The sequence below is a fragment of the Stigmatopora nigra genome, chromosome 4 (genome assembly GCF_051989575.1).
Source record: "Stigmatopora nigra isolate UIUO_SnigA chromosome 4, RoL_Snig_1.1, whole genome shotgun sequence".
NCBI classification, from domain to species: domain Eukaryota; kingdom Metazoa; phylum Chordata; class Actinopteri; order Syngnathiformes; family Syngnathidae; genus Stigmatopora; species Stigmatopora nigra.
This window is the reverse complement of record NC_135511.1, coordinates 14889491-14916795: the sequence shown is the minus strand read 5'-3', so window position 1 is coordinate 14916795 and position 27305 is coordinate 14889491. Positions and strand designations below refer to the sequence as shown.

The 27305-nt window shown below is 37.2% G+C and overlaps 2 protein-coding genes across 2 annotated transcripts; one reads left to right on the top strand and one right to left on the bottom strand.

Moving 5' to 3' along the window:
- Positions 1–2459: 2459 nt before the first annotated feature.
- Positions 2460–9199, top strand: LOC144195442 (E3 ubiquitin-protein ligase CHFR-like). Its single transcript, XM_077715086.1, has 18 exons — positions 2460–2570; positions 2946–3109; positions 4003–4102; positions 4184–4293; positions 4439–4498; positions 4608–4784; positions 5337–5414; positions 5602–5734; positions 5816–5970; positions 6184–6331; positions 6926–7128; positions 7242–7346; positions 7519–7602; positions 7704–7774; positions 7997–8084; positions 8157–8270; positions 8471–8543; positions 8933–9199. The coding sequence occupies exons 2-18, from the start codon at positions 2998–3000 to the stop codon at positions 8973–8975; spliced, it is 1854 nt and encodes a 617-aa protein (XP_077571212.1). The 5' UTR covers positions 2460–2570; positions 2946–2997; the 3' UTR covers positions 8976–9199.
- Positions 9200–10884: 1685 nt separating this feature from the next.
- On the bottom strand, positions 10885–26911 carry LOC144195225 (uncharacterized). The gene is made up of 8 exons (XM_077714693.1): positions 26656–26911; positions 18216–19153; positions 16911–16962; positions 16692–16815; positions 15578–15708; positions 13961–13991; positions 12286–12557; positions 10885–12136 (listed from the first exon to the last, which is right to left on the bottom strand). The coding sequence occupies exons 1-8, from the start codon at positions 26812–26814 to the stop codon at positions 11468–11470; spliced, it is 2376 nt and encodes a 791-aa protein (XP_077570819.1). The 5' UTR covers positions 26815–26911; the 3' UTR covers positions 10885–11467.
- Positions 26912–27305: the final 394 nt, after the last annotated feature.

The window sequence follows — 27305 nt, the reverse complement described above, 5'->3', positions numbered from 1 at the left end:
TCTTTGTTGTATGATATCAAGTAGGAGTGCAGAGTAATTATAATTCCGAGGGTATTAGGAATTCAAAAATCACAATAAAAGGTAATTTTATTTGCTTGTAATCTCTCCCAGCCAGGCTAATCGGCATTTTCAAAGGAAGGGAAACTCAGGGGGGGTTTCAACAACCCTTGTATAAATTGAATGGCTTCTCTGCTCTCTTGCACTGACGTGTTCTTTTGTCTTTGACATGCAGGCAAAGAGCTTGACAATCTGGGAAGACGTGGGAGATTTGCCAGCCTATGATCTCCGAGCTTCTATGACAAATGAACACCTTTGGCAGAAATGTTGATGCTGGAAAGGAATTCTGATGAGAATGCTGATCTGTTGGGCCATGAAATCAGGTCAGAGAACCAAGGTGAAAATAATTATAAGAATATTATTGACTAGGGGACTTCTGGTCATTTGTACTTTTTTGAATTATGTGGCAAGGATGTCTTTTGCTTCTGGTAAATCTGACCATGAACCCATGATAAATTGAGATCATTTTTTGAGGGGTTTGTTTGTTGGCTGTTCATTCCAAGTGTCAACATTCAGTTTTTTCTGTATGATATGTCAAAACAGTAAGATGTAATCAACCCTGAGCAGATAATATTGTATGGATATTGACTCTGGCCTGTTATAGAAGATTTAAACCAGATTACAGTAATCCCTCGATTATCGCGGTTAATGTAGACCAGACATAGCCGCGATAAACAAAAAAACAGTATGTTCACCTCTATTTAAATAATATATATATGTTTACTTCAGTGCTGAGTTCTAGTTCAAGTGGAGGATGGGGGAGTCTTGTGACCGGACGTTTGGTCGCCAGTCTTTTGGTCGCCGATCTTTTTGGTCGCCGGTTAAATGTACTTAGATATTAAACTCTCTCTCTCTTAGATATTAAACTCTCTCTCTCTCTCATGAATATAATTTTCAGAGGTGGCTTCAACAGTAAACTCTGTGTCACCATTTGACCGGCGAACAAACTACTGGGGACCAAAAGAGACTAAAAGACCGGCGACCAAATGTCCGAGCACCGGGAGTGGCTTCCCGTTTGCGAGTTTCAGCATGGATTTTTTAGATTTTTATGAATTTACAAAAAAAATGTAATTAACAAAAGAAAAATTCCTCCAGAAAATAAAACACGAAGTAGTGAAAGCCGCAATAGTTGAAGCCGTGATTATCAAGGGATTACTGTCCACACACAAAAGCAACAATATCTTCTAATCATCCAGTGTAATGGAAGAACAAGCACTACCCCTTGTGGAACACTTGGCCCAATGCAGTGTGGGTAAATGGCACCACCAGATGCTTCTGGGCCCCTCCTGATAAGTTAACCTTGTGATAACAAGCTAATGCCTGATTAATGTTGCAGTAATTAGACACAGCTTTTCACAGTCAGTTAAGAAGACACCCTTCAGCAATTAGCCCGAACTCGAAAAAGATCATTCCGGAAAAGCTCAGCGGAATGATTTTCCTTGCCTTGCCTGCCTTTTTCCACTCTGTGACATTAAGGTTTATTTTCTCATTATTTCATCTAATTACCTATTTGATGTTCTTTTCAGCTGCCGTTCGCAATCTTTGATCCAATTAGGAAATGCTGATTGACAGCTAGGGTAAGGGAATTGAGAATTGCCATTCAATTTGCAGTGGTGACCTTATCAGAGGATGTAGAATGGTGTTACTACTCAGAACTGAATACCATGTGGAAATATAATCATTTCCCTAAAGAATACATTCTGTATAAATGGCACAGCTTTGTGGAAATATGTGAAAAAGCACAACATGTGACATTAAGAACAAGAAAGACCCTTTTTCTGACCCCCAAAGACACAGTCAATAAAGCAAACTACCTTAACTTATCAAGCACCTTTCATAAAACAGGTGTAAAAATGCACTTTACAGGTGTGTTCAAATTCACGCATGTGTTCATGCATCAATGGGATGCCACGTAAGGACCCACTGGGAAAAACTGGTTGAGTATTTTGCACAAATGCATCACAACAATTTTCTCTTTTGTCAATACATCTGGAAGACAATTTTATAATATTAATGCAGAAAGATATATTAATAAGATTAAAGTTCAGTGGATTTCTTTTTTATTTTTATTAATTTATTTTTAATACAACACATTATTTACATGAATAAGATTAAAAGTACCTTGGATGTCTTTTTTATTTTTATTTATTTATTTTTAATAAAACATTATTTACATGAATGAGAATAAAAGTACAGTGGATTTCTTTTTTCTTTTTGTTTATTTATTTATTTTTAATAAAAACATTATCTACATGAATAAGATAAACAGTACAGTATAAGTCTTTTTTAAATGTATTTATTCATTTATTTATGTATTTATTTTTAATAAAGCACTATTTGTGTGCGCTCCGTCGTAATTGGACTACAAATCCCAAGTCGCATTCTTTTTGGCTGATAACAAACTCGAATGTCAACACAGAGCTTGCCGGAAAGTGCAGCTCGTTCCTGGTTGGAACATGACAAGTTGAAATTCTCGGCAGAACGTTTGGCAACAAAACCCTCATTTTTTCACGGTACAGTAACATCATGAGAATATTAAAGTAAAATATGTTTGGATCTGAACGAGATCTAGGTTTCTAAATAGCTGCTAACGTTAGCAAATGCCGTCGTTTTCTCATGTGAACGGAGTTTTTGGCGTGGAAGTTTTGTATTCATTGCTGCGTTTGCGATCAAAATGCTAACTTTTATTAATATTTGGGCTAACTAAGCTGTCATTTTTTTGGGTTAACAATTGACGTATAGTAACGTTATTGGAAGTTTACATTTTTTGTAGATGGTATTTAAAGGATCTCGTTGAAAATGTGAATTTTGCTCTTGTGATAATACACTGATTTGATTTTGTCTTGTGATAATAAAGTGATGTGATTTTGTCTTTTGATATTTTCCAGTGATGTGATTTGATCTGCAACAAGATACATATTTAGATCCAAATTTTGGGAGATGGAGAATCACAGAAGAAGGGGTACGCCATGGGGAAAACTGGTCAAAGTGAATTCCAATGAAACTGGAGTGTTACTTTTCAAAAGGGAATGCATCATTGGCCGAAAAAAAGGTAAAAAATCACTGCTTTCTACATTGAAAAGATCATATTTTCTGTAAATATAATTTTACGTTATTTGGCATTTAAGTGTGTCAACTTGTTACCAAAGGACAAGCAGATTCTGTGTGAAGGAGACGCCACTGTCTAGGTTTAACCCCCCTACCCTCATTTTAAAGCATAAAGCCTTTAGCTCTTTTGTGATGATAACAAAAGGCCTCCAGTGAGAACGTGTGTGCAGAATTTTAAGTAGGTATTTTATGTATGGGCCTGGATTTCATTGCCTTATTGTGAGTTGGATAGATTGTGGGGTCTACACTTTTTGGAATGCAAAATGTCTAGCCATCATTAGAGAGACTAGACATGTGATTTTTGCATCCCAGCAGTGTGGTTGACTCTTAATCTGAGGTTGAACAGCCACTAAAACATAACAATATTTGCTGTTAACGTATATTCCAGGTGTCAAAGTGGCGGCCCGGGGGCCAGATTTGGCCCGCCGCATCATTTTTTTGTGGCCCGGGGAAGTCAATCATGAGTGCCGACTTTCTGTGTTATGATCAAATTAAAATGAAGAGTAGCTATGTATATAACATTTCCTGATTTTCCCCATTTAAATCAATAATTGTAATTTTTTAATGATTTTTTTTGTTTTTAGTTCAAAAATCCTTTTGTAAAATCTAAAAATATATTTAAAAAAGCTAAAATAAACATTGTTTTAGATTTTAAAAAAAACGGAATAGTCAGGGCTTTTAATTCAGTTCTTTTAATTCATTTATTTAAAAAAATATCTAAATATTATATTTAAAATGGTCCGACCCACGTGAAATCAAGTTGACGTTAAAGCGGCCCTAGAACCAACCCGAGTCTGACACCCTTGGTTTATTGTGTTTGTGTTGTATTGTTGACAGGCTGTGATTTGGCATTTCCTGCCAATAAAAAGATCTCAGCGAAACACTGCAAGATTGTTCATGATGAAAACTCAGGGCAGGTGTGGCTTGAAGACATGAGGTATGATTCCTAACACTCCTATTATAATCCCAAAATAACACATGTATTTATTACTAACAAATGATTGTTATGTTCTTCTAGCACCAATGGTACAGTGATCAACATGTCCAAATTGGTTAAAAAACAAACTCACATCCTTCAAAATGGTGACGTCATCTACTTTGTGTACCGGAAAAGTCAGCCTGAGAAAAGTAAGTTCATGATTGTTTTTAGGGTGTGACGTTAATTCTGGTCCGACAGGCAAAATTAAAATACTTCAGAAACAATTAACCCAAAAGTATTTTTGTATTTACAAGAAGCCAAAAACTGACAATGTTTTTTTTTTTTTTTTTGCAGATATTGCTTATCTTTACCACGCACTCACAACTGAGGAAACATTTTTGGAAGACCACCAAAGTAAGTATTCAAAACTCCTGGTCTAAAATGATGTAATATTTCATTACATTCCCTTATAGTACTACTCTGGGAATAACCGTCTATCTGTATGAAACTTTGTACTTACCAGGCCACAGTCCTGATACCCTTACATCCTCTGATATGACACTATCTGTGGAGCCTGTCATGCTGACAAAAGCTCCACGGGATCTTAATGAAGAGGAACCTCAGCCTTCCACCTCAACTTCCCACCTCTGTTTTCAGCTTCCTTTAACAGCAGGGACAAATAGAGCAGGTTTTCACTCAGGTGTGTTGTTTTGGTGTTTTACAAATACACTGCTAAAGATAGTTTGCAGTATATTCAGGCACGTTTGCTTGGGTTTTTTTTATGTCTTTGCTTTTAGCACTGGCATTGATTAGTTTAGTTTTGGTGTTTTTGCCTGTTTATTTAACACTATTTGTCACTTAAAAATATTTTATTGTGATCTGGGCTTTTTATACTAAGATAACAATAAGGTATGGTTTAAGTATAAACCTTAAGAAGAATTTCCACTTGAATCTTTTTGGTAAATTTAAATGGAGAATGCCATCTAATCTGATTTGATGTAGATTTCACTTGACATAACTGTGATAATAACCAGTGGTTATTCGAGTCAGGGTAAAAACTATGTAATGTAAAATCAAGCTAAATATAGAAGATACCAAATGTAATTAACACAACTCTATAGGTATAAAGTGGCTAAGCTGGGGAGTTTGTTTCTTAGATCTATTATCAAAAGTTTTCAAATGACATGACATGACGATGGGCTTTTTGAAATGATTAAAAGTAGCTTAACTGTGTCTTTTGTCACCTTAACAGGTTGCAAATCTCAAGATGTGGACCAAGAATGTGAGGAAGCACTTCATTCAGAGCCAGAATGCAAAAAGAGAAAAACAGGTGTGTTAGTATTTTGACCAACTGACCTCATACATATTTGTATGCTTACAAGAAATTCCCCCAAAAAATCTGATCTTTTTTTTACCTCTATGCCAAGAAAAAGCCATTAATACTATTCCTCTCTCATGATCAGTCAATACAAGCTTTCTGTTATAACTTTATTATAATTCCCACATTTGTCCAATAGAGGTCATTCCACCAACCTCTGGATCATCAGGAAATCTTTTGGGTCAAACATCGCCAGTAAAGACCAAGACAGATAAGATGGAGGAATCTCTGACATGTAGCATCTGCCAGGAACTATTATATGACTGCGTCAGGTGAAATTCCAATTCAATTGATATTTCTCATTGTGTGTTTGTGTCAATGACAATGTCATTCATGGTTTCTTCTACTGTTAGCTTGCAACCCTGCATGCATACTTTCTGTGCTGCCTGTTACTCTGGCTGGATGGACATTTCGTCTAATTGTCCAACGTGCCGTGCCTTTGCGGAAAGGATTCATAAAAACTACTTCATCAACAACCTGGTGGAGGCCTACCTCATTGAGCATCCAGGTTAGCATAAATTACTACAAATAGGGGTGTATTTTCAGTTGTTTTCATTGTTTGACCATACAGTATTTTTTTAGCAAAAAAACGGGGGTAATACTATGGAAATATTTTTCACAGTATTCCCTCGTTTTACGCGTTTTTCATTTTTCGCGTTTTTGCGGACATGGTGTATTTTGTAGAATGGAGGAAAAAAAAGTGTGGTCATCTGTCTTGCAGAAAAGTCTCGTAGTGAGGAAGACATGAAAAGCATGGACAGCCGCAACAAAATCAAGCAGGACATTTTGGAGCACTTTTCTGATGAGGAGTGCAGCTCAGATAATCTTTATGAGATCTCTGACAATGACAGTGACTCTTCTGTCTTCAGGTATGGATTTTCCTGGGAAAAAAAAAATCTGCACTGATTTTAAGTGAAACTAACCCGATAGCACAGAAAGGAAAAATCTTGGTCCTCGAAGGGCACCTCTACAGTCTTGTTTTTCCATATCTACCTCTTCAAACTCACCTGAATCAAATGATCAACTCCTCCGCAATCTCTCCAGGAACCTGAAAACAATCCTGGCCATTTAATTCAGGTGTGGTGGAGAAGGGAGATACGGAAAACACTGTGACCGGACATTTGGTCGACGGACACTTGGTCCCCGAACGTTTCGTCGAACGGATGTTTGGTCGCCGTATCAGCTCGCTCTCAAAATTATAATCACAAATGAGAGTTAACTGTTGAAAGTGATCAACCAGGTAATCTCTCACTCTCAAAATTATAATCATGAGAGGGAGAGAACTGTCCGTCGGCCAAACGTCTTGTTTGACCAAACGTCCATTCGACCAAACGTCCGGAAAACACCAGACGGGAGTAGGTGACCCCTGCCTTAGATAAGGAAAAAGTCATCAACATTGTTTTTTTTTTAATCTGAGATAAATATTAGGAAACACTACTAGAGAAAACCTTTTTTTTTTCCAGTGTGCCTCTATTCATGTGCCGACAATGCCCAGGCTACAACAACGAGATCAACCAGATGCCGTTTCCCACTGCCTCGAGTTATCGGTTTCCCTGCATGCCACCTTCGATGCCTCCTCCTCCTCCTCCTCCTCCTCCAAACATATCTTCAGATGAAGTCTCTGCCACTGATGGAGAGTCCTCAGTGTCGCCTGGAAACCCGGCAGGTATGAGTCGATGGAAGATAATCTCACATGTCTGTTTGATATTTCAAACAACAGATATAGATCTTGGTCTACCTTTTTTCTTCTATTGTAACCGGTCAACTATTTGTCTGCAGGTCCTCTGGAGTACCGCTGTCAACCTCAGGGCGATCATCTTATTTGTAACTGCTGCCTAGAGGCAATGCCAGATCGACGGCCTGAGTTGAATAGCCACCAGCAATGTAAGTACTTGTAGTGTGCCACTACCATTTATCGTCTGCACTTATTTTACCATTAAAGGCACTTCATGAAAAGTGTTTGAATACATGTTTGCTATGGGCCTTTCAAAATAAGTGTGGTAAGTCATTTTAGTGCCTTTTTTTCTGTGTGGATTTCATTGCTGTTTGTTTTCAGGTGCTCAATGCCAACGTCCTTTCTGTCACATCTACTGGGGTTGCCGCAGGATTGGCTGTCAAGGCTGCCTGGCTCAATTCAGTGGTAGGCATCTGATTTTGTGAACCATGATTGATAGAAAACTAGAAAACTGATCTTACAAACCTGTATGAACAGTTAAAAGTTTGTATTTCACGATTTTGCAGAGCTTAATCTGACTGAAAAATGTCTGGATGGTGTGCTGAACAACAATCACTATGAGTCAGAGATTCTAAAGGTAACATTTACTTGTAGTTATAGTTTCAGAATTTTGTCTGTATATTATTTATCTCTTATAGTTTTTATTTGAGATTTTTCCTAGAAGTTACTTTTCTTCTCTTATGTATCATATTATGGAAATTAGTGATTTTAAAGTTCATGTAGTTGGCAATATCGGGTATATGGAGTAAAATACAAGCCATTACTGCATCATTTAAATGAACTTTATTCTTTTTTTCAGAACTACTTGACTTCTAGAGGCAAAACATGGAAGGACTTACTTAAAGAGGCCTTACATGATTTGGAAGAAGGGAAATATTGCCTTTCAGGTGAGTTTTTCAATCAGTATTTGTAATGTCATCCTGCAAGGAAAGTAATCTGATTTTCCCCCATTTCCCCAGATCGGCATAATTCTGTTTCTGCAAATACAATCATTTGTGTGTGCTGCGGCCTTATGGTTTTCAAGGAGCTGGCGTACAAGTACAGACAGAATATTCCTACGTCTGAACTACCAGGTAAGATTGTTTTATTTTTCAGTTCCAACACATTTTGATTGAAACACTGCTGAAATTAGATGTTTTGATACCCTTTAATACAACACAATGTTCACAGTTAGCAAGGTTTGGGCAGTACTTTAATATTTTAGAGTTTTGCATATTATTTGAGTACTTTTATTTTTAGTCAAGGCAACTGAATGTGATTTTTACCCCCGCAGCTGCCGTATTATCTCGTCCCGACTGCTACTGGGGTCTTAACTGTCGTACACAAATAAAAGCCCATCATGCAAGGTAAGCCCGAAACACCTTTTTGGATTGTTTGATTGGGTCGTCTCACACAATGTGCTTAGTGTAACTATTAAAATTTAATGTAAAAAAGTACTATTTCTCTATATACATCTGTTTATAAAATAACAAGGCCTGAATTCCTAATTTTAATTAACACTTTCACCCGGTAGTCTTCTATTCCTGCTTTTTGCCCTGTTTACCACTAGATGGGGAGCTTGTGTTAATAAGGGACTCTAACCCCTCAATTGGACATGATAGGACATGACTGGACATGCCTGGACACATTACTCCCCAATGATTACATAGTGTGGTTAAATTATTATTATTATTATTTTTTTTTTTTTTAAATAGTCCGGTTGAATTTTTTTTTTTTTTTGATATGTTGATATCAGGAATTTCAACCACATATGTGAGCAGACCCGCTTCAAAAGCTGAGCTGTGTTCCTGTTCAGAAAGCAGACAAAAGGAGGGAAAAACACCAAATATGGTAGCTTTCCACCTGATGATGCTGTCCCATATTATGGATGCAAAAAAATAATTAGAACTTTTACCTAGCATGGATTTCCACTTCTCAGTAGGTGTTACATTGGTTGATTGTTCTCATTAACAAGCTAACAGGTTTGCTTAGATTATGGGCAGGTGGGTGTTCCTTTAGGGTATTGTTTAGAATTTAACAAGGTTAACATATACGATAACATAGATATGCTGTTCATACAATGATGTCATTGTGTTGGAATAATTTTCAAACATTACTGGAATTCTGGAATGGGAAATAACTTTTTATTTGTCTTTGTTCCCATTACATATTGTAAAAAAAAAAAAAGGCTAATGAAAGGTGGCATAGGAAAGTTAAGAAAACTAGAAAGTGTGAAAAGGAACTTAGTGTCGCTAAAAGAGCCTGGTTAGGTTTTAAGAATATGTTATGACTGTTATATAGTTTAATCCATATGTATGTTACAGTAATAACGGGTTGCTCTAGTAAAAGGGATACTATATAGATTTTATTGATAGATTTTAGATTCTATACAATTTGGGCAACACAAAAAAATCACCCTATCGCCAAATTCTCAAAATTGGATTATTTGGAAAGGATTTTATTGGAGGGAGAGTAAAGCCCACTTTTTCAGAACTTAAACTTGGAATATTTTGCAATATATTCTATTTACTAGACATAACAGACATTGTAGTTGTTATTATGAAGGGTTGTATTGCAGGAAAAGTTGCATGATTGCTATTAGAATTTTTCTTCAGCCATTTCTCACCATAGGTGAGTTTGAAATGTTTAGTCAGTTTCAATGTGCATGCCTCTCAAGACACACATACGTTAGTGTGTATAAAACTCCGGTTGAAAATGAAGATAAGTTAAAGGAAAGTTGTTAAATTTTAGCTGGCATCCAGTGAATTGTGTATGGACACTTCACTTGTATTGAGTTTGTTTATATTTTAGTTAGAATTTGTTTTGTGTGTTCTTCATGTTCAAGTTTGACAACATTTGCACAGTTATTTAATCAACCCTGAGGCTAAATTCTCAGCCATTTAAACCACATTTTGCAGTTTTATGGCAGTCATAAACAAATATTAGGACAATTGACTTATTGATCTTTATTATTTTTTTCTATTTAGTGTTATTGACAATGTTAACACACATGATTTGCCATGCAATTTCATTTTGAAGGCATTTTCTATCTAACCCTCCACCAAAGGGTTTATTTGGTCACGGTGTGAAGGTTAGGTTTTGTTTATTTAACCTCCTCTTTAGTCATGGTATATACAGTCATTTTAGCATTCCATAGCAGCTCAGACCCCTCTACAAAAGTCCATTCGATCCCCTGACAGAAAGGCTGAGTTTTAATTATTCCCTACCGAGGTCTGGCCACTCTTAAGCCAATAGCATTACCATGCCGCTCCAATCAGGAATTGGTATTAAAGAGGCTTTTCCAGGAGTACTTTGCATTTGTCCCCAAGATGGGAGGTTTATTGTATACTAACGCAAATGTTTACACATAGTAGAAAGTTTATGACTAAGACATATTGTTGGGTGTACAAACTCTTAGCAGACCCGAGACTGTTATAATCCCATTGGGAAAAAAAAAACTTAGTGATATCAATAAGCGAAAAATTGGTATCTGAGCCACAAATCCCTAAAATAAAAGTGCACAGTTGTTTAGCATATTTCCCCATCTTTTATTGGTATTTGGATTTTTTTTTTCTACCTAGTTTGGATTTGTCATTTTATCAGAATTAAAAAATCGTAACTGTCTTAAGACTGATTTTCCTGTTATTTATATTTGAAGTATTTTGTGATCTTTAGGCGTTGAACTAAATGGAGATTCAAGCATTTAAGTACACTTTGTGAGAATGACAACCTTTATTAAAACATCACATAAATTCATGTCAACTCATTTTATAAATAATACCGTGCTATCTATTTACTTCATACTAGATTTATCTGTTGATGTACATCAGTATAGTTTACAATATTTTGAGTTCCCTTTTATTATCCAGTAAAGTATACACACTGTCCAAGCCATAAATGTAATAGGAAATGTAGGAGTGAAGAAACCATGTCTGACAATTGGTTGGTAATATAAAATGTACACAGAATTGCAGTTATTGAAAGCTATTGAAGTGCAATATTTTAATAATCCTTCCCCAAAATGATCCACAAATCTGGTTTCAAAAAGTTCTCCTGGTTTCCATGTACACTTTGTCCGAAGCGTATTTTTTTATATACATATATATACATATTAAGACCTCAGCATACAAAATACAGAACAAGCAGCCTCCCCAATGAGAATAATATATTCCAGAACATAGCAATCAATTTGTAAAAGTTCATTTTTCTTCTGTCATAGTTGGTAATGTGGCTCTCAGAATAGTTCAAGGCATGCTTCATTGGTCCACTAATTGTTTTAGAATCTTCCTGGTCATTGGTTGGTCACACTGCACAAGCCAGTTGGCTGGCTGTATGGTAACTGGCAGTCTTTGATAGAGTTTGACTCACTCACGGTAATGGTTGTACTCGAAGGGAATGGACAAACCCCAACTAACGCCTGGCTGCCCGGAGACCACTCCAATCTAACCTTGTGATTCTGTGGGCTGGTGGCAGCTGGTTTTTTGCCATCCAAAGTGCCCAGAACCTGTCCATTCTTAATAGCGGTGACGGTACTTTGGCCAAGGTGTTCAGCCGAAACGAGAGGCTGTCGATCTTCTTCCTCAGAGATGGCAAACACGGGTACATTCATGTGATCTTCTTCACCAGGGAAATCCAGCCTATTGGTCACTTGGTTACTTTCATAATCACATTGGGAAGATGGAATGGAGTTAGGCGCTGTTTGGGAGCTCTGGGCACGATGGAACCCGGTGGTTTTCGTTGGGTCTGACGTCCCAGAGAGTAGACCAAAGCAAGGCCCGGTGAAGCGGAAACGCCGCAGGTTGCTGGTTGAGTTTAGGTGTCTTTGCCTCTGAGCTGGCTGAGCGAGTGGATAGGAAGCGTTGCTGATTGGTGAGTCGGAAATGGTGCTGGTGTCAAACTTGTCCGCCAGGTGGACGTCTGAGAAGACTTTCCTTTTGTCAGACAGCAAATTGGCCGGTGCCTTAAATGACAATAGATTGTTTTGATCAACACATACTTACTTTCTACTTTGGTATTCAGAAGGTAAATGTATAATCTCTTGGTTTGGGTCTTGAATGAATATATTTGAGGTTAGTGTGAGGAAATGATAAGAATGGTTTTGATACTGACGCTGTCTACAAGTTTGGTGAAAGGACTGGTGGAGTTCCAGCTGCACCACTTCTTATGGAGTTGTGGCAGTGGAGGCAGGAATTCCTGGAAGGTGCGGACACTCCATGCTCTCGGTCTGACACAGCCGCCACTTCCATCGGTGGTGGGACCAGACCGAGGCTGGGTAGAGTCTGATGACGCCCAGTCAGCAACGGGATCGGGGCCGGTGTCACTGTGCCTCAGGAACCGTTCCCTTTGCTGAGGAGTGAGAAAGCAAATGACACGTGAACATTCTGAAAATGCCACTCAGCGACGTGCTGATGGATTAAATGCATAATACCTTTTAGGAAATGTGCAAACCACGGCCCGCGGGCCATTTAAGTCCGTTAGGCTTTTTAATCCGGCCCGTCGACGTTGTCCAAAATGTTATTTTTTTTGTTTTTTCCCAAGATGGCGCCGTCACGCGTAAGTAGTGACAGTAGCTGTGTCCACTCTTATGTGTTTTTCGTGTTTTAATGCCCTCTATCTATTTATAAATTACATTTTAATATTTCTTAATACATTCCTTTTTACTCTACTTTGTACTTTATACTTTTAACTTTAACGAGTTTGTTAATACTTTAGTCTTTTTATTCTATTTATGTTACATGTGTACTGTTAACAGATGCCCTTTTTTATATGTATCCTATCTTGTGCTGACCTGGCCCATCTGTCAAATTTTTAAAGTCAATGCGGCCCCCGGGCTGAAAAGTTTGTCCACCCCTGTCTTAGAACCTACTTTTGCCAAAGGACTAAAATTGAGTTCTTCAAAAGCTCTGTTGCTCTTTTGAACTTGAACTGGCACGCAAGCTAAAATATAAACTAATTATGATTGAGATAACCAGCGTACATAAATAGCGCAAATATTGGTGGTGGCATTGTGCACCAACCCTCAACTGTGGATACAATGGTCAATGGGCTACACTGTGCGAGAGACTTGTTATTGAAACAAGCACGCATCGTTGCTACTGAACCTCAACATAAAGATCAGAAAGCAGTCAGTGACTGCATTGATTTTCTTTGAAAGCATACCGAAATTGACAATTCAGGCATCAATGAACTGACCCACTCTCAAATCCCCTCCCCACCTTTACTTCTACCCACGGATTGTTTAGTTCATGAATTGAACGGATTATTGAGAAGGAAGTGTACTGGCTTGCTTGGCTCATTTGGTCAAAAAGCTGGCCAACTCAGTATGTGTGGCTCACAGACTCATTCATTATTTTTTCGGACTATTAAAACAGAAGGGGCTTTGGAATTTCCACATTGTTTTAACAAAAATTAGACACAGAAGCAGAACCTCACATGTTTCTTTCATTTAAATTTAACTGTAAACTTGAAAACAATAGCAATAAAATACAGGATATTGGGACAAAAAATGGTAATGATTTTGTGCCAATAGACAACAGAATGCAATCCTTTATACAAATAAGTAAATGAATGAGTAAAACTGAAAATTGCTGCTTATGCATTTGATATTTTTAAAGTCTAGCATAACTTGACATACAGTAGTGCTACTTGCATAGTCATTGTTTGCCTGCCATACTCTAATCTTTCCTGATCTGAATGAAGAATCGAATAACAAACCATTCTTTTGTACTAAAAACGTACTAAAAACAAAGCTAAGCTTGTCATCTACTTTTTTTCCATCTCTTACCTTCCGAAACCTTTTTACACAATGTATAATTCTAAAAAAAAACACCTTATGTAACAGTATGAGGTGGTATAGTCATTGATAAATAAGACTCATATTACACTACATAAAAACAGTCTGAATACCTACTATACAACCCAATGAGATTGGTAGCATATCCACACCCAAGTGGTGATAAAATTACAAACCGGTTTATCATGGAAAAGTGTGAAGCTTGCTTTTACTTAAAAAAATTGAACATCTTCCACAATTTGATCTTCATTTCAGCTAATTATGACTGACAGGCTACACACGTGTATGCTACATTATCCTTCCTGATCGGTCAGCTGCTATTATTCCGGGGAGGGCGAAGGTTTTAGGGTTTGCGCCCATCATCGAGAGAACAAGAGCAGAATAATCCTTCACACAGTCACTCACCGTTAGCTTTGTCTAGACAAGAATTAGCTAGGGGTTTAAATAACATGTTCTTCTGGTCACCAAAGTACCTCGAATACAAAGAGTACTTTTAGGTTTGATACACAAGCTGACAAATCAGTATAGGGGATTGAGATGGGTCATTTGGGGAAGATTTAAATTGAATTTTAGGTCATTTTGTCAAAATTCCATGTGTTTTCTAGGAACTTTGTGAATTTACGGTCAGGTTGAGGAGAAGGTCAAAGGAGTTCATCTGGTGGCAGCATTATTATATGATATACAGGGGCGTCTGCAGGGAGGACACACACCGACAGACCACACACTGTGTGCCAAAGCATGCATGCAATCCACGCGCACACAAACACCCGCACACACAATTGCTGCTGGGAATCTGGCTCTGTTGATAATACTCCATTAGCCCAAGTTGCACAGAAGCTTGCCAGTCCTTTAAAAAAAAAAGCTGCCAGAACTGTTTATGCCAATGTTTTATTCCAGGAGAACACAAAAGCAAGTCGGAAGGATAATGTTTGGTGAAACTACTTTTTCCCCCATCAACATTTAAGGAAAGTGTTTTCTCATTGCGAATTGTAGAGGGTTTTTACGAGCGTTGGGCCAGTACCGTTATGTTTGTCTAAATAAAATAGAAAGAAAATAAAAAAGTGTGACGTTGGGATTAGAGTCTGTAAATGTCAATCTGTTCCAATTTACCCGAGACTCACAAAAGGATAGACCAGAATTGTTAGTTATCTTTGTAGAAGGGCCATAATAGCTATGTTTCTTTCTAAGGATGTTTGTTTGCCAAGTCATATAGAAATATAATGACCTCATATTATTCGACGGTGCTCGGACGTTTGGTCGCCGGTCTTTTGGTCCCATTTGGTCGCCGGTCAAATGGTGACAGAGAGATTACTGTTGAAGCCAACTATCAAAATTATAATAAAGAGAGACTTTAATATCTAAGAGAGAGTTTAATATCTAAGTACTGTTTGATATCTAAGTACTGTTTGATATCTAAGTACTGTTTGATATCTAAGTACTGTTTAATATCTAAGTACTGTTTAATATCTAAGTACTGTTTAATATCTAAGTACATTTGACCGGCGACCCAAGGTCCGGGCGACCAAACGTCCAGGCGACCAAACGTCCGGTCATGTTATTCGACGATAGCCGATCATGTAGTGAGCATAAATGTCAATGAAATCTTACTGTATAAGTGGACGCGGTTGGCCTTTTCGGGCTCGGGGCCGACGATATGATGAAGACCTCATCTGGACCAAAATCCAGCTCTGCCAAACCATTGGAGGAAAGTTCCATTTCTGTATTCTGCGTATCACTGACTGAGAAAAATGAATAATGTTTAAAAAAAACGTAAAAAATAAGTGTCCATATGAGACTATAAGAAATTACTCATAGGAGAAGGCAAAAACAATAACAAGGCTTTCATTAATATGGTCTCATGGTATGAAGAGACGGCTTACATTGCAGGCCAACTTGAATTTGTTAACCGTTTTATGAGCTTTGCATTTTTTTGTCCTCGCACCGTGACCGGAGCCCCCTGGTTGCTTTCGGGGTCAACCGACAAAGCTCTCAGTCTTAGTCTCTTCTTATTGGAAAGAAAAAGCAAGTAAAACCTTTCTGTGGTATAGACCCACCAAGGTTTTTCTCTTTAAATTAAATTAAACTGTACCTCTGCGATGCGTGTCTTCTAACTCAATTTGCAACACTTTATACAAGAAAATAACAACAACAAAATACAGTAGAACCATTTCCTGCAATTAACACCCATTAAAGTTTTTTCCCCAACGTACTGCGTAGAGCATGTGTCAAAGTGGTGGCCTGGGGGCCAAATCTGGCCCACCGCATCATTTTGTGTGGCCCGAGAAAGTAAATCATGAGTGCCGACTTTCTGTTTAAGGATCAAATTAAAATGAAGAGTATAGATGTATTTTAAAATTCCTGATTTTTCCCCTTTTAAATCAATAATTGTCATTTTTTAATCATTTTTCCTGTTTTTAGTTCAAAAATCATTTTGTAAAATCTAAAAATATATTTAAAAAAGCTAAAATAAACATTTTTTTCGATCCATTAAAAAAACGAATGTTCAGGGATTTTAATCCATGTATAAAAATATTTTTAAAAATCTAAATATTATATCTAAAATGGTCCAGCCCACGTGAAATCAAGTTGACGTTAAAGCAGCCCGCGAACCAACCCGAGTCTGACACCCAACTTCATTTTTGCACAGGCACATTAACACATTGCCTACCATTGGCGTTTATAGTTCCCCCGTCTTATTTAAACTGATTCTGGTTCTTCTCACCTGTGCGTGGTGGGCTGTACTTGTTGTTTTCCTGATCGCTAACCATCTCCTGATTGGTCTGACTCTCAGCCATGAGTTGCAGCTCACTTGTATCCACCTTTGCGTTCACAGCTGCCTCAGGCACCTTCACCGCAACATAGCAGGTTAAGCAGTTTATCCATTCTTTCACATCGATTGCTCTAATTTATGTAATGATTGGCTAAAAAGTTGTTTTTATACCTCAGTGCTGGTGGATGCACAGGAACGCTCTCTTTTTCGACATAGTTTGGGTCTGTAGATAAAAAAAGTCATTTATTAAGTGCTTTTCATTAGTTTCCTTATTTTCTATTAATCTACTGTAGGTTATTGTGGTATTTTTGAAGGACTTTGTCAAAAAGCTGTTCATTTAGTCGGCCGTTTTCAGTTATGTTTCTGTCCTTTTCTTAACTTCCAAATGAGCCAATGAAGCATGCTGAAATATTTGAACATGTATCCACTTATTAAAAATTGCTCTTACAGTTGAATGAGCCCATTACCAAACCACCGACAAACTGTAGAGAACGCCTGCTGCGATTCTCTCCACCTTTGCCTCTTTTCTTACCCGAGGGAAGCTTGGGAGTTAATTTCAGAACTGCTTTCCAACATTTAAGACCTTCTTTTCCCCCCATCGTTGTCATTGGATGTTCTACTGATTTGTTAGACATTGTTTATAATAATAAGAAACACCTCAAGCGGAAAAGGCTGCCACTGAGACTTTCCTCGTAGGCTAAAGGTTCCATGATCACACATTTTAACGCTTTTTTAACCAACTTGGCTTGTTGCTGCCGTTAATTGCGCATTCATTTTATGAAACACCTGCTTTCAATTTCCATGTCATAAATAGTTGACAGATTTAATGCTAAGGGTCTGATTGAGTCAAGATCTGTGCAAAAACAGGAACCAGCTTGATTACACAGACAGATGTGAAAACAGATTAGAAGAAAAGACACATTTTACTCCAACAAATTCTATTATAAACCATTAAACATCCATAGTTTGTGGTTATTGTCTGTCCCTTGCGATGAACAAACTAGTAAATTATAACCTTTGACTGTATGACACTATTACTAGCACCTGATGACTTAGATTCCGCTTTCACCTTCTGCCTTTTCCACCTTATTTCCATGCCAATTCACTTTTAAGCAGCTGGAATTAAGGCCAGGTGCCGTAGTACTTTCAGACTGATTAGAGAGAAAATGCTTCACATGCTTACAATTGACCAAAAAATGTGAAATGCTTAGTCTAATTTCATGGAACATTAAAAAAAATGGTGGTTTTTTTCCACGAGATGATTTGCTTAGCTCATTTTGGGAAGACTTTGGTTGACTCACAACAGGACAACATTGTAGAGATGTCCCAGACCCGATCATGTGATCAGAAACCGTATCTAATCATTTACAGGGGATAGCATACATCGCATTGTCAGTGTTCGGATTATGTTTCTTAGTTGTGAGAAGTGAGCAACATTGGGTATTTTTCCGATACCTAAGAGTCTTGAGATGTTACCTGAATATGGCGCAGAGGACACTGGTGATTATCAAGGTGAAGAAGGCAGCTCCACTGACAGCAGCCAGCAGAGAGTCAACTTTGGCAGATACGGGAACTAAATGTGTTCGTTCTCCGCCTGGTTCGGTCAAATTGTTGTAGTGGAAGAGTAGGGCAAAGCCACGCCCCCAATGAGTGGTTGTGATGAGCTCCATGATAACCTCCACCATCTCTTGACTCGAACCAAAAACCAACTGGCTGCTCGGAGGTCTATTAGAGCCACAAAACCTCGAAGAAAAGGTGATGAGATCGGAGATATAGAGGACGTCATGTGGGCAGGCATCCACTCCTGATTGCGGAGTTCCATAGCTTGAGGGTGTACTGTCAGTTGACTTCACCAAGGCAACCGTGGTCACCTTAGTCATGCTAAGGATTGAACTTGGGTTGAAGTCTACTCTCAAATGAGAAGAGGAAGCCGTGTTTATTGACTTATCAGAATTCAACAAGGCGTCAGGGAGGAGGACAGAAGCTGTGGGTGGTGACGTAAGACCAGAGGAGACATCTGTCGATCTTTTGGCAGAGTTGGAAACTTTCACTTTCTGGATTTTTGAGGACGGTTTCTCCTCGTCATCTTGAAAAGAATGCTCGCTCCTAGGAATGTTCCTCTTATCAGTATCTAATGATGAAGGCTTATCCAATTCCAAGCTGTCAGGGGCATTAGTCACCACATCTTGGACATCATCTATCTCGTAACTCGAAATGGCTGAGGTCTGTGCAGAAGAGTCGTGGCTTTCAAATACATCAAAGTCAAATATCTCAAGGATGAGCTGATAGTCAACAGGTATAAAGAACTGCCAAACACAGTGAGTCCCAGAAGAATAGTTATAAGGGAAGCCTGGGGAGAGTATCAGTCCTTGGGAATCCACCACGTCCACTTTGGCACCGCAGTCAAAGTATACCTGCAAAAAATAGATATAAAACATCCTTAAATGTTGACTAAATTTATAGTATCTTGCTACAATGACATTAGACTGCCAGACAAAACATTAGACTAAAACATTGCAAACCTCTTTTCACAATTACCCTTATCTCAAATACTATATTCACGATAGGGCAACTATATTTTGGGTTCAAAAAATGAAAGACTGAATGGATGCCTAAAAGTTTTAAGGTTTTTTTGAGATGTGTTGTATATTATCCCTCAGAGGATAACTTATCTTGACATTGAAAACAGTGTTAAGTTCTTAACCTTAACAATATGAACAACCAAAGTATGGAAAATCAAATAATACCCTTAATTTAAGTCTAATGGTTTCCTAATATAAAGCAGATTGGGAATGAACTATTCAACTCTGCTGTTTTTTACCTTTGTGGCATCAAAGACTGTTTTTTTCCCCAATGTAGCTTGCTTGTGACCCAAGGGAGGCTATTTTCTGGAACATGCACTCTAATTCTTTACAGGTGGTTGGGGATGGAGGTAGACTTGGGGGCCTAAATAGAGGCAGATGTGTAGCTAGTAACAAAACATCAGACCTTTGTAGGAGTTCTCGTGTTAACCTCACTTTGGGTCCGTGGGAATGACCCAGATAAACAAACAGCAATATCAGACGGGTGAACAAAAAACTAGGGTTAATACTACTGTGCCAAAGGAATATAACTTCCTGGGGACATCATTTGATCTGAGGGGAAAAGATAAATGGAAATAGGAACACATGAAGCTTTAGTTTAAGTCTAGGAATCAAGATTTACACTCCCTATCCTTATAAAACTAAATAATAATGAGCATTCAAACCAAAAAAGACAAGAACTACCATGTAAATACCATTTATTTGCAGAAAAGTACCCGATTCTAGACGTTTTTAGGGAGAAAATGTTGTCAATAATATCAGCTTCCTCCCCTAATTGAAGGTTTTCCTCACTGAATAACTTTAAGCACAAGGTCAAAACATTTGATCTCAAAATATTCAATACACCATATGGAATGACTTTAGGGCAAGACTGGGTAAAATGGTCCTGAAGGGTCAAATAGGGGTCCTGTTCTTTGTTCCAACCGACAGTTTACCAATGAGGTTTCCGCGGAAATAAGAAGCACCTGTCCGCAATCTATTGAATGAACTTGTAGGAAACTAGATTTGTAAAAAATAAGGTTGCCCACCCAAGCTTTAGAGCCTAATTTCAATAATAATCAATGATAAACTCACTAACTCGTAGCTGGTTGCAATTTAGTGTCGATTGTTAATATTGTAATGTACCTTTTATTTTTACAATTTCTGCCTATTATTGTGCATTTGCCAAAATATTTTTTCTTAAAAACAACAAATAATCACTAGTTTACACAAACAAATAAATGCAAATAGTTTCTTTCGACTGCACATTTTTGGAAATTCACTTTCTGAACAACTTTTTTTCCCTCTTTATGCTAATTTTAAATATCTACTGTTATTGCATTAGTAACATTCTTTGCAGTCATGCCACAAAAGCCAGTTGCATTGAACTGTAAGTCGATTTGGGGCTCTGGGTCTTTACAACTAGGTTGCGCAATGATGTGGTATAATTCACAAAACTAAATAGCAAAAATTCTGTTTTGAAGCAAGACCACACAATCAGATTTATTTAATTTAATTCTATAGCCTATTGCATTCAGATTTCCTTGTGTTAATGATCAAATATGGTCATAAAACTAGCTAAAGTATACTAACAAGTGTTAAAAGTGTAGATAATCTATTATCGGTCTATTGTCCCACTGGGATAGAGCAACTGGGAGGTCCCCCCACACTGGGATGTGCATGGTAGAATGACTACACATGAAGGGGGCCCCCAGAGTGCCATGCTATCCAATGAAAATGGGCCATTCCTATAATGCCAAACATCTTAGTTCTGTTACATCACAAGCCGCTCCACTGGCAGGCTGCTAATTATGCAAAGGTGCCTTTTCTCATTTCACAACAATTAGTAAGCAGTGCCATTTTGGGGAGCAATAATTTTTAATGAAGTGATGCTAATCAAACAAAGACAAGTTGGAAGTTTACATAATTAATGCCAGGTCAATCTGCCTCATTTGAGCGGAGTTATTGCAACATTATAATCAACAAACACTTTTACAGATCAGTTGTGAAGCACCAAAATAAGGTTATAAATGTATAGATAAGTGATAGATTAATTATTTTAATTAATATAATTTATAATTTTGAGAAAAGCCAAAAAGTTCAAACTTTTTGCACCTTTTAAACAAGGCTTAATATACTATTCTTTACCACAGCGTAATTATAATTCAAATTTCAAGTATTTTTCTTTTCATTTCCCCTATTTCAATCTTTTTTTGTGTTTTCTCATTATTTTATTTGTGATTTTGATTTTTTTATGTGATAAAAGTGCTTTAAATGACCTTGTTTTGAATTTTACTATGAAAATATACATTTGTGTTGCCTAGTCTAGCCTAAATACTGCATTTACTTACTCTGTTTTAATTGGACAAAGTCACACTTCTGCAATCTGACAGTCTAACTAACTGTTTGGCTGCAGAAGTTTTTTTTTAAACCACCCAGGCTGACAACACCACTGTGAAAACTTTGCAACATGAGCTGGCTTCTGCTGAACCACACACACACACTCATCTGGCTCATAAACAGGCTGGCGGGCCTCTCAAAAGGGGGCAGGAATCCTCACCCTCACCCTCACCAGGCCTGTTTACTGGAGGAGAAAAGTGACACTGCTTCTTCACAGTCTAGCGCTTCAACAGTGGCCGTCTGCTCACAACTTCAATTACACTTAATTCATTGAGTGAGTGTTGAGAATTGCACCAGTCATTTCCACACCTATCCAGGTTCATAAATTGCTTTCCCTCCTTATACACCTAAACAGAAAAAAAATACTATATGGGGAAAAACTGCACAATTAGAAGATAATGGATTTCAAATTAGCAATTTTTCAAAAAATATTCTGCAACTGCCGTTGAGCTTTTCAATGTGTAGCGGGTCAAATTCCCTTGATTATTGTGGTAATGTAGACCAGACATGGTGGCGATAAACAAAAAACAAAAAACGCAAAATACAGTCACCCCTATTTCTAAAAAATATATGTATATAAATATAAATATTTTTTTAGAGGACAGGAGTGGCTTCCGTTTGCCAGTTTCAGATTTTCACATCATTATGAATGTATTAAAAATAAAAATATTTTCCCAGAAAATAATCCGCCAAGTAGTGAAACAGCGAAATTTGAAGCCGCAATATTCGAGGGATTACTGTATTGAGTAAAATGAATTTTCAAATACCCAAACATATTAAATTCTGCTTTACTAACAAATTTAAACTGTATTTAATCAATATCTGTGTACAGAATCATTTCAAATCTGATGATTTGTTGGCATAAAACTAATTCTGATAAAAAAGTTTTACATCTTATTGAACTCTAACTCTTTTGAAACTAAAAATAACAAGTGCATATGATTATTTAGAGAAGTGAGCCTCCAAATGCTACAAATCATCATTTTCAGCATTACCTTGCAACATCATACGAAGATAACCTTCCCTTCTCATCACTATGGTAAGCATCAATACACATCCATCATTTTTAAACACACATAACACCTGCAATTTGCCTCTACTGGTGGACTCCTGTCAGTACACATACATCAAACTCGTAGTAAACAAACAAGCACATTTAGCCTTGGCATTTCCAAGATAGCCCTCATTGTCCAATTGGGATAATTTCATCATCATAGCTAAAATGGGAATTATGAAAGGCTCCTTTTAGTCCATTCATGGTTGGTCAACATTTTATTTACAGTGACATTTTTCCCATATGGCTTGTTTTCTTTGCCCCCTTCTGTCTTTAAGTGGACTGCTGGAAATGATTATTGCTTTGGTCCTTTCACATGCATGCATGTGGGTGGGTGGGTGCTTTTTTGGGCATGAGAACAGGCAGATGTCGTTTCTCCCCTCCATGTTTTGGGTGTAAACCTATTAGCATGTTTTCTCTAAAAAAGGGGTTTCTACTGCTGTGTGGTGCCTGTTAAAACGAGCCAGTGAGACCCTCCAGATTGTCCTTATCAACACAGTGGTTAAAAAGGAGTTTGGTGAAATTGTTGGCAGGTTTTTTTGATGATCTCTATTGATAACAATTGCTTTTTCAATGGCATTTGAAGGGGTAAACTTTTAACCTATGGGACTTTGCTTCAGTTATTTTTGAATTTGAATCACTTTATACTGAAAATTATGGCTAATCTAAAGCTTTTTGCCAGATTTAAAAATTAAAAAAGTGAGAGCAAGTTGGAATTTTTGTTATTAATTGTTTTTTATTATTCAGAAGTGATACATGGCAACAAAGGTAATGCTTGAATGTTGGTTTTTATCATTTGTTTTTATTCATTCCCAAAAGTGATGGACGTTGAAATTGCATCAAAACTTATTTTTTTAAAGTGCTATGCTCACCTGCTTAATACAACCCAAACCTATCCCATCTATAATTCATATATCAAGACCGAATCTAACATTTACTCACATTTTAAATATAAGCAAGCCAGAAAAACAAATATTCAGAGTACAAATTCACGGCTGGGAATTGACACGTAGACAAACAAATTTAATTTTTACCCCTATTTAACTCAAGTTTACTTGTTCCAACAAAACTTTACAAAAAGCCAATATACATACATGTAGTACTTAAAATATGTTAATCTAAGAAACATCAAAATTTGTTTACACACATTACCACCACCTACAGGGCAGGTAGAGAACTTTTAATTACTGTCGAGTAGATGTTTACATAAGTTTCCAACACCGTAGTTTGTCTCCTATCCCTCTATAGTACATAATTGTTCTGTATTACTGTATTGCATACGTTAATCTAAGAAAAACATCAAAATTTGTTTACACACATTACCACCCCCTACAGGGCAGGTAAAGAACTGTTAATTACAGTCGAGTATATGTTTACATACATTTCCTACACAGTAGTTTGTCTCCTCCTCATTCTCTCTCTATTGTACAGAATTGTACAGTATTACTGTATTACATTTTCCCCCCTTAATCTTGGCGGAAGGAATCAAACACTTTGAGCTCATAATTGTGAAGTGGGGCTTAAATAATGTCACATTTTGAGGGTACATTTCAGTAGTTGATTAAAACATATTTCATGCTCCAATGAATATTTGTATGCAGCCTTTGGTGAAAGCAAGCAAGCTAGGGAATGTGCGTTCATGGTAATGAAGGAACATGTCACCCAGTCCAACGCTTTGGCTCATTGATGTGTCTTTGATAGTTTTGGGAACAATAGAGCTCTGTGGCAAAGAGGAATCCATCAGACTCTGGATACACTTGTTAGTAGCATCCAATCAAGCTTTTGGCTTTGGCCTCGTCATTTGATTTCTTGGAAGTAGGAACGATATATAACATGGAACTCGTATTCACTAAACAGATTTATAAGATGCACTTACAATGACCTTGCTGGAAAGGGGGAAAAAAAAAGTGTGCTAGTAAATTCCGACTATTGTCTACGTGACACAAACTATCAACTCAGTGTTCTATAGTCTTTCCACTACCACAACATCATGCAATGGCGAAATAATAATACTATATATCTTCATTTTTAGGTTGATTATATCCCTAAGAGAAACATAAACAAGTCATATTTTCAAAATATTATTCCTTGAGAGCCTTACTCAGAATTTAAAAGTAAAAATACATGAAAATGTGAGCATTTTTATTCATTTCACCACTTTGAAAGTAAAAAAAAGTCTGAATTCTTTTGAGAACATTATTTTACTGTTGCTAATCAATGAGAATATGCATGCAGAACAGTATAATGAAGAAAAATTATGATTTTAAAAAGGCAGAGAGCCATATACATCCATCATAAGCCACATATGGCTCCCGAGCCATATACACCCATAAAAAGAGCCACACGTGGCTCCCGAGCCGTATACACCCATCAAAAGAGCCGCATATGGCTCCTGAGCCATATACACCCATCGGAAGAGCCATATACACTCATCAAAAGAGCCACATATGGCTCCTGAGCCATATAAATCCATCAACAGAGCCACATATGGCTCCCGAGCCATAGGTTCCCTACCATGGCTTTAAGAATAGCACTCCAATTCCATAAAATATTCAAAAAAACTCCACAAAACAGCAAAATTTAATTTTCTGTGTACATATCCCTGGAAATAAAAAGACAATAGCTATTTTTTTCCCCTGATGGGGATAGAATAAATGCTAAGCTTGTTTATGCTGTTCCAAAAATCAACTTAATACAAAAGGGGGGCAGAGGACAAAGACATCATTTAGCATGTCCTCTCAAGCAGATAATTGCAAAGATAGTGAGCACCCTATGCATACAGGAACTAAAACTGCTGCCCAGCCGCCATTCTTTATGAGCGGAAAGGACGATTCTTGATTGACAGCAACCCACTTTGGTTCCACAACATGGCTATACCTTTCATTTCCAAGAACACTTCATTTTAATCTGAACCGAATTGTGCATATTACTCAAATAAACCATTCATTTCATTGCTAACCAATGCAAACCCTAAATTTAACATCAAATTGACCCGTTTTCAAATTATCCAACTAAAAAGCAACCATTTTACAGCTGAGAAAATCCTCACAATTCCAAGAAAACAAGGATATTCAAGCAACTTTTGAGAGGGAGCATTCCAGGTCACTTTCTGTAATCTTGGAACCAGTACAAAATATTAATTGCCATGATCCTACTACAAGGAAATTGACTAATCATTTTTAATGACTCGAATTAGTGTGGTATAACTAATAAACTAAGAAAGTGAGATGCTAAAAAAAAACAGCAAATAATCCATTAAATTGCATTTTTGTTGTGTTCAGCTCTACATAATGTATTGTTCTATGAATTAAATAATTAGCACGTTTTTATTTATGAAAGTTTCACCCATTTGGAAGAATTCAACAAAACTTAATTAGCATGAGATTCAAATTTCAGTGATGCTGGTTAATGGAACACATTTTTTTAAAGAATGCATAATTATATAAAATTATACTGTTTGTTTGAACTTTTGAGGTCCCTCAATTTCAGTTTTTGTTTATTAAATTATATTTTTTTCTTAACATATGCAATGAGTTTTTAGCTATTTTCCCTCAATTGCACACGGGTTTAATGAGCACAGTGTTACACTGATTACTCTGCGATGTTAAGAAACTCACTAGAAAACATATTTTACAAAAGTAATTGACGGTGAAGGAAAATGACATTACAATTACAACTGACAGTTAAAAAAACAACAACATTGCTCGATAATATTTGTAATATTTAATGCCATGAGGATGGATTTATTTCCAACACGCTCGCTGAGCTCATTATGCCGCAAGCAACTACTATAATTTCCAAGAGGAATCAAATAAATGCATTTTCGGTGCAAGTGGGCACGGAAATCAACGTAGGTAGAAAAACTCAACTTAACGAGAAGTTTTTTTTGCAGAACACTTACTTTCTGTGCAGCGCATCCCGTCAAGAAGAGTAGATATGCTTTCATGAAAGTATTGGCCCCAAACGACGAAATCCAAGTCATTTTTTTTTTTGTTTTCCTCCAATGACTTCTACTTTGGCGATGCACTGTAAACTGTGTCCCGATTCTTTTGCTTCTCATTCACCTGAAGTTTCGGGGGGCGAGTTTCCATCGTTCATGACGCTGACTCCACTCCAGGACCAGACCCCCACCTTGACAAATATGTGGCCTCCATTCAACAAATCTTTCATTACAAAACAATTTGAACCACGCGCAACCCGTTTTATGCTCATTGCTCTTAATTACAGCGTGTCATTATTATAATAATTATTATTATTCTAACACAAGATATGATGCCGTGCATGATTTCATCACCTGAAACTAATTGATTTATGAGATCAACTGGTATTTGGAATTTATGTTCATGTTATTATAAACACTAGATCTCTATGGAGATCGCTAACAATGAAAATACTCACAAACTGTGGTACTTTCTTGCAATAATGGTTTCATTTCACTTTAGGTCAAATGACACGCCTTATTTGGAGTGAAATACAAGAGGAAATTGGTAAGGTCACTCGGAAAGTATGTAACAGGATCAACTCCAAGAATAGTTTTATTTACAAAACTTT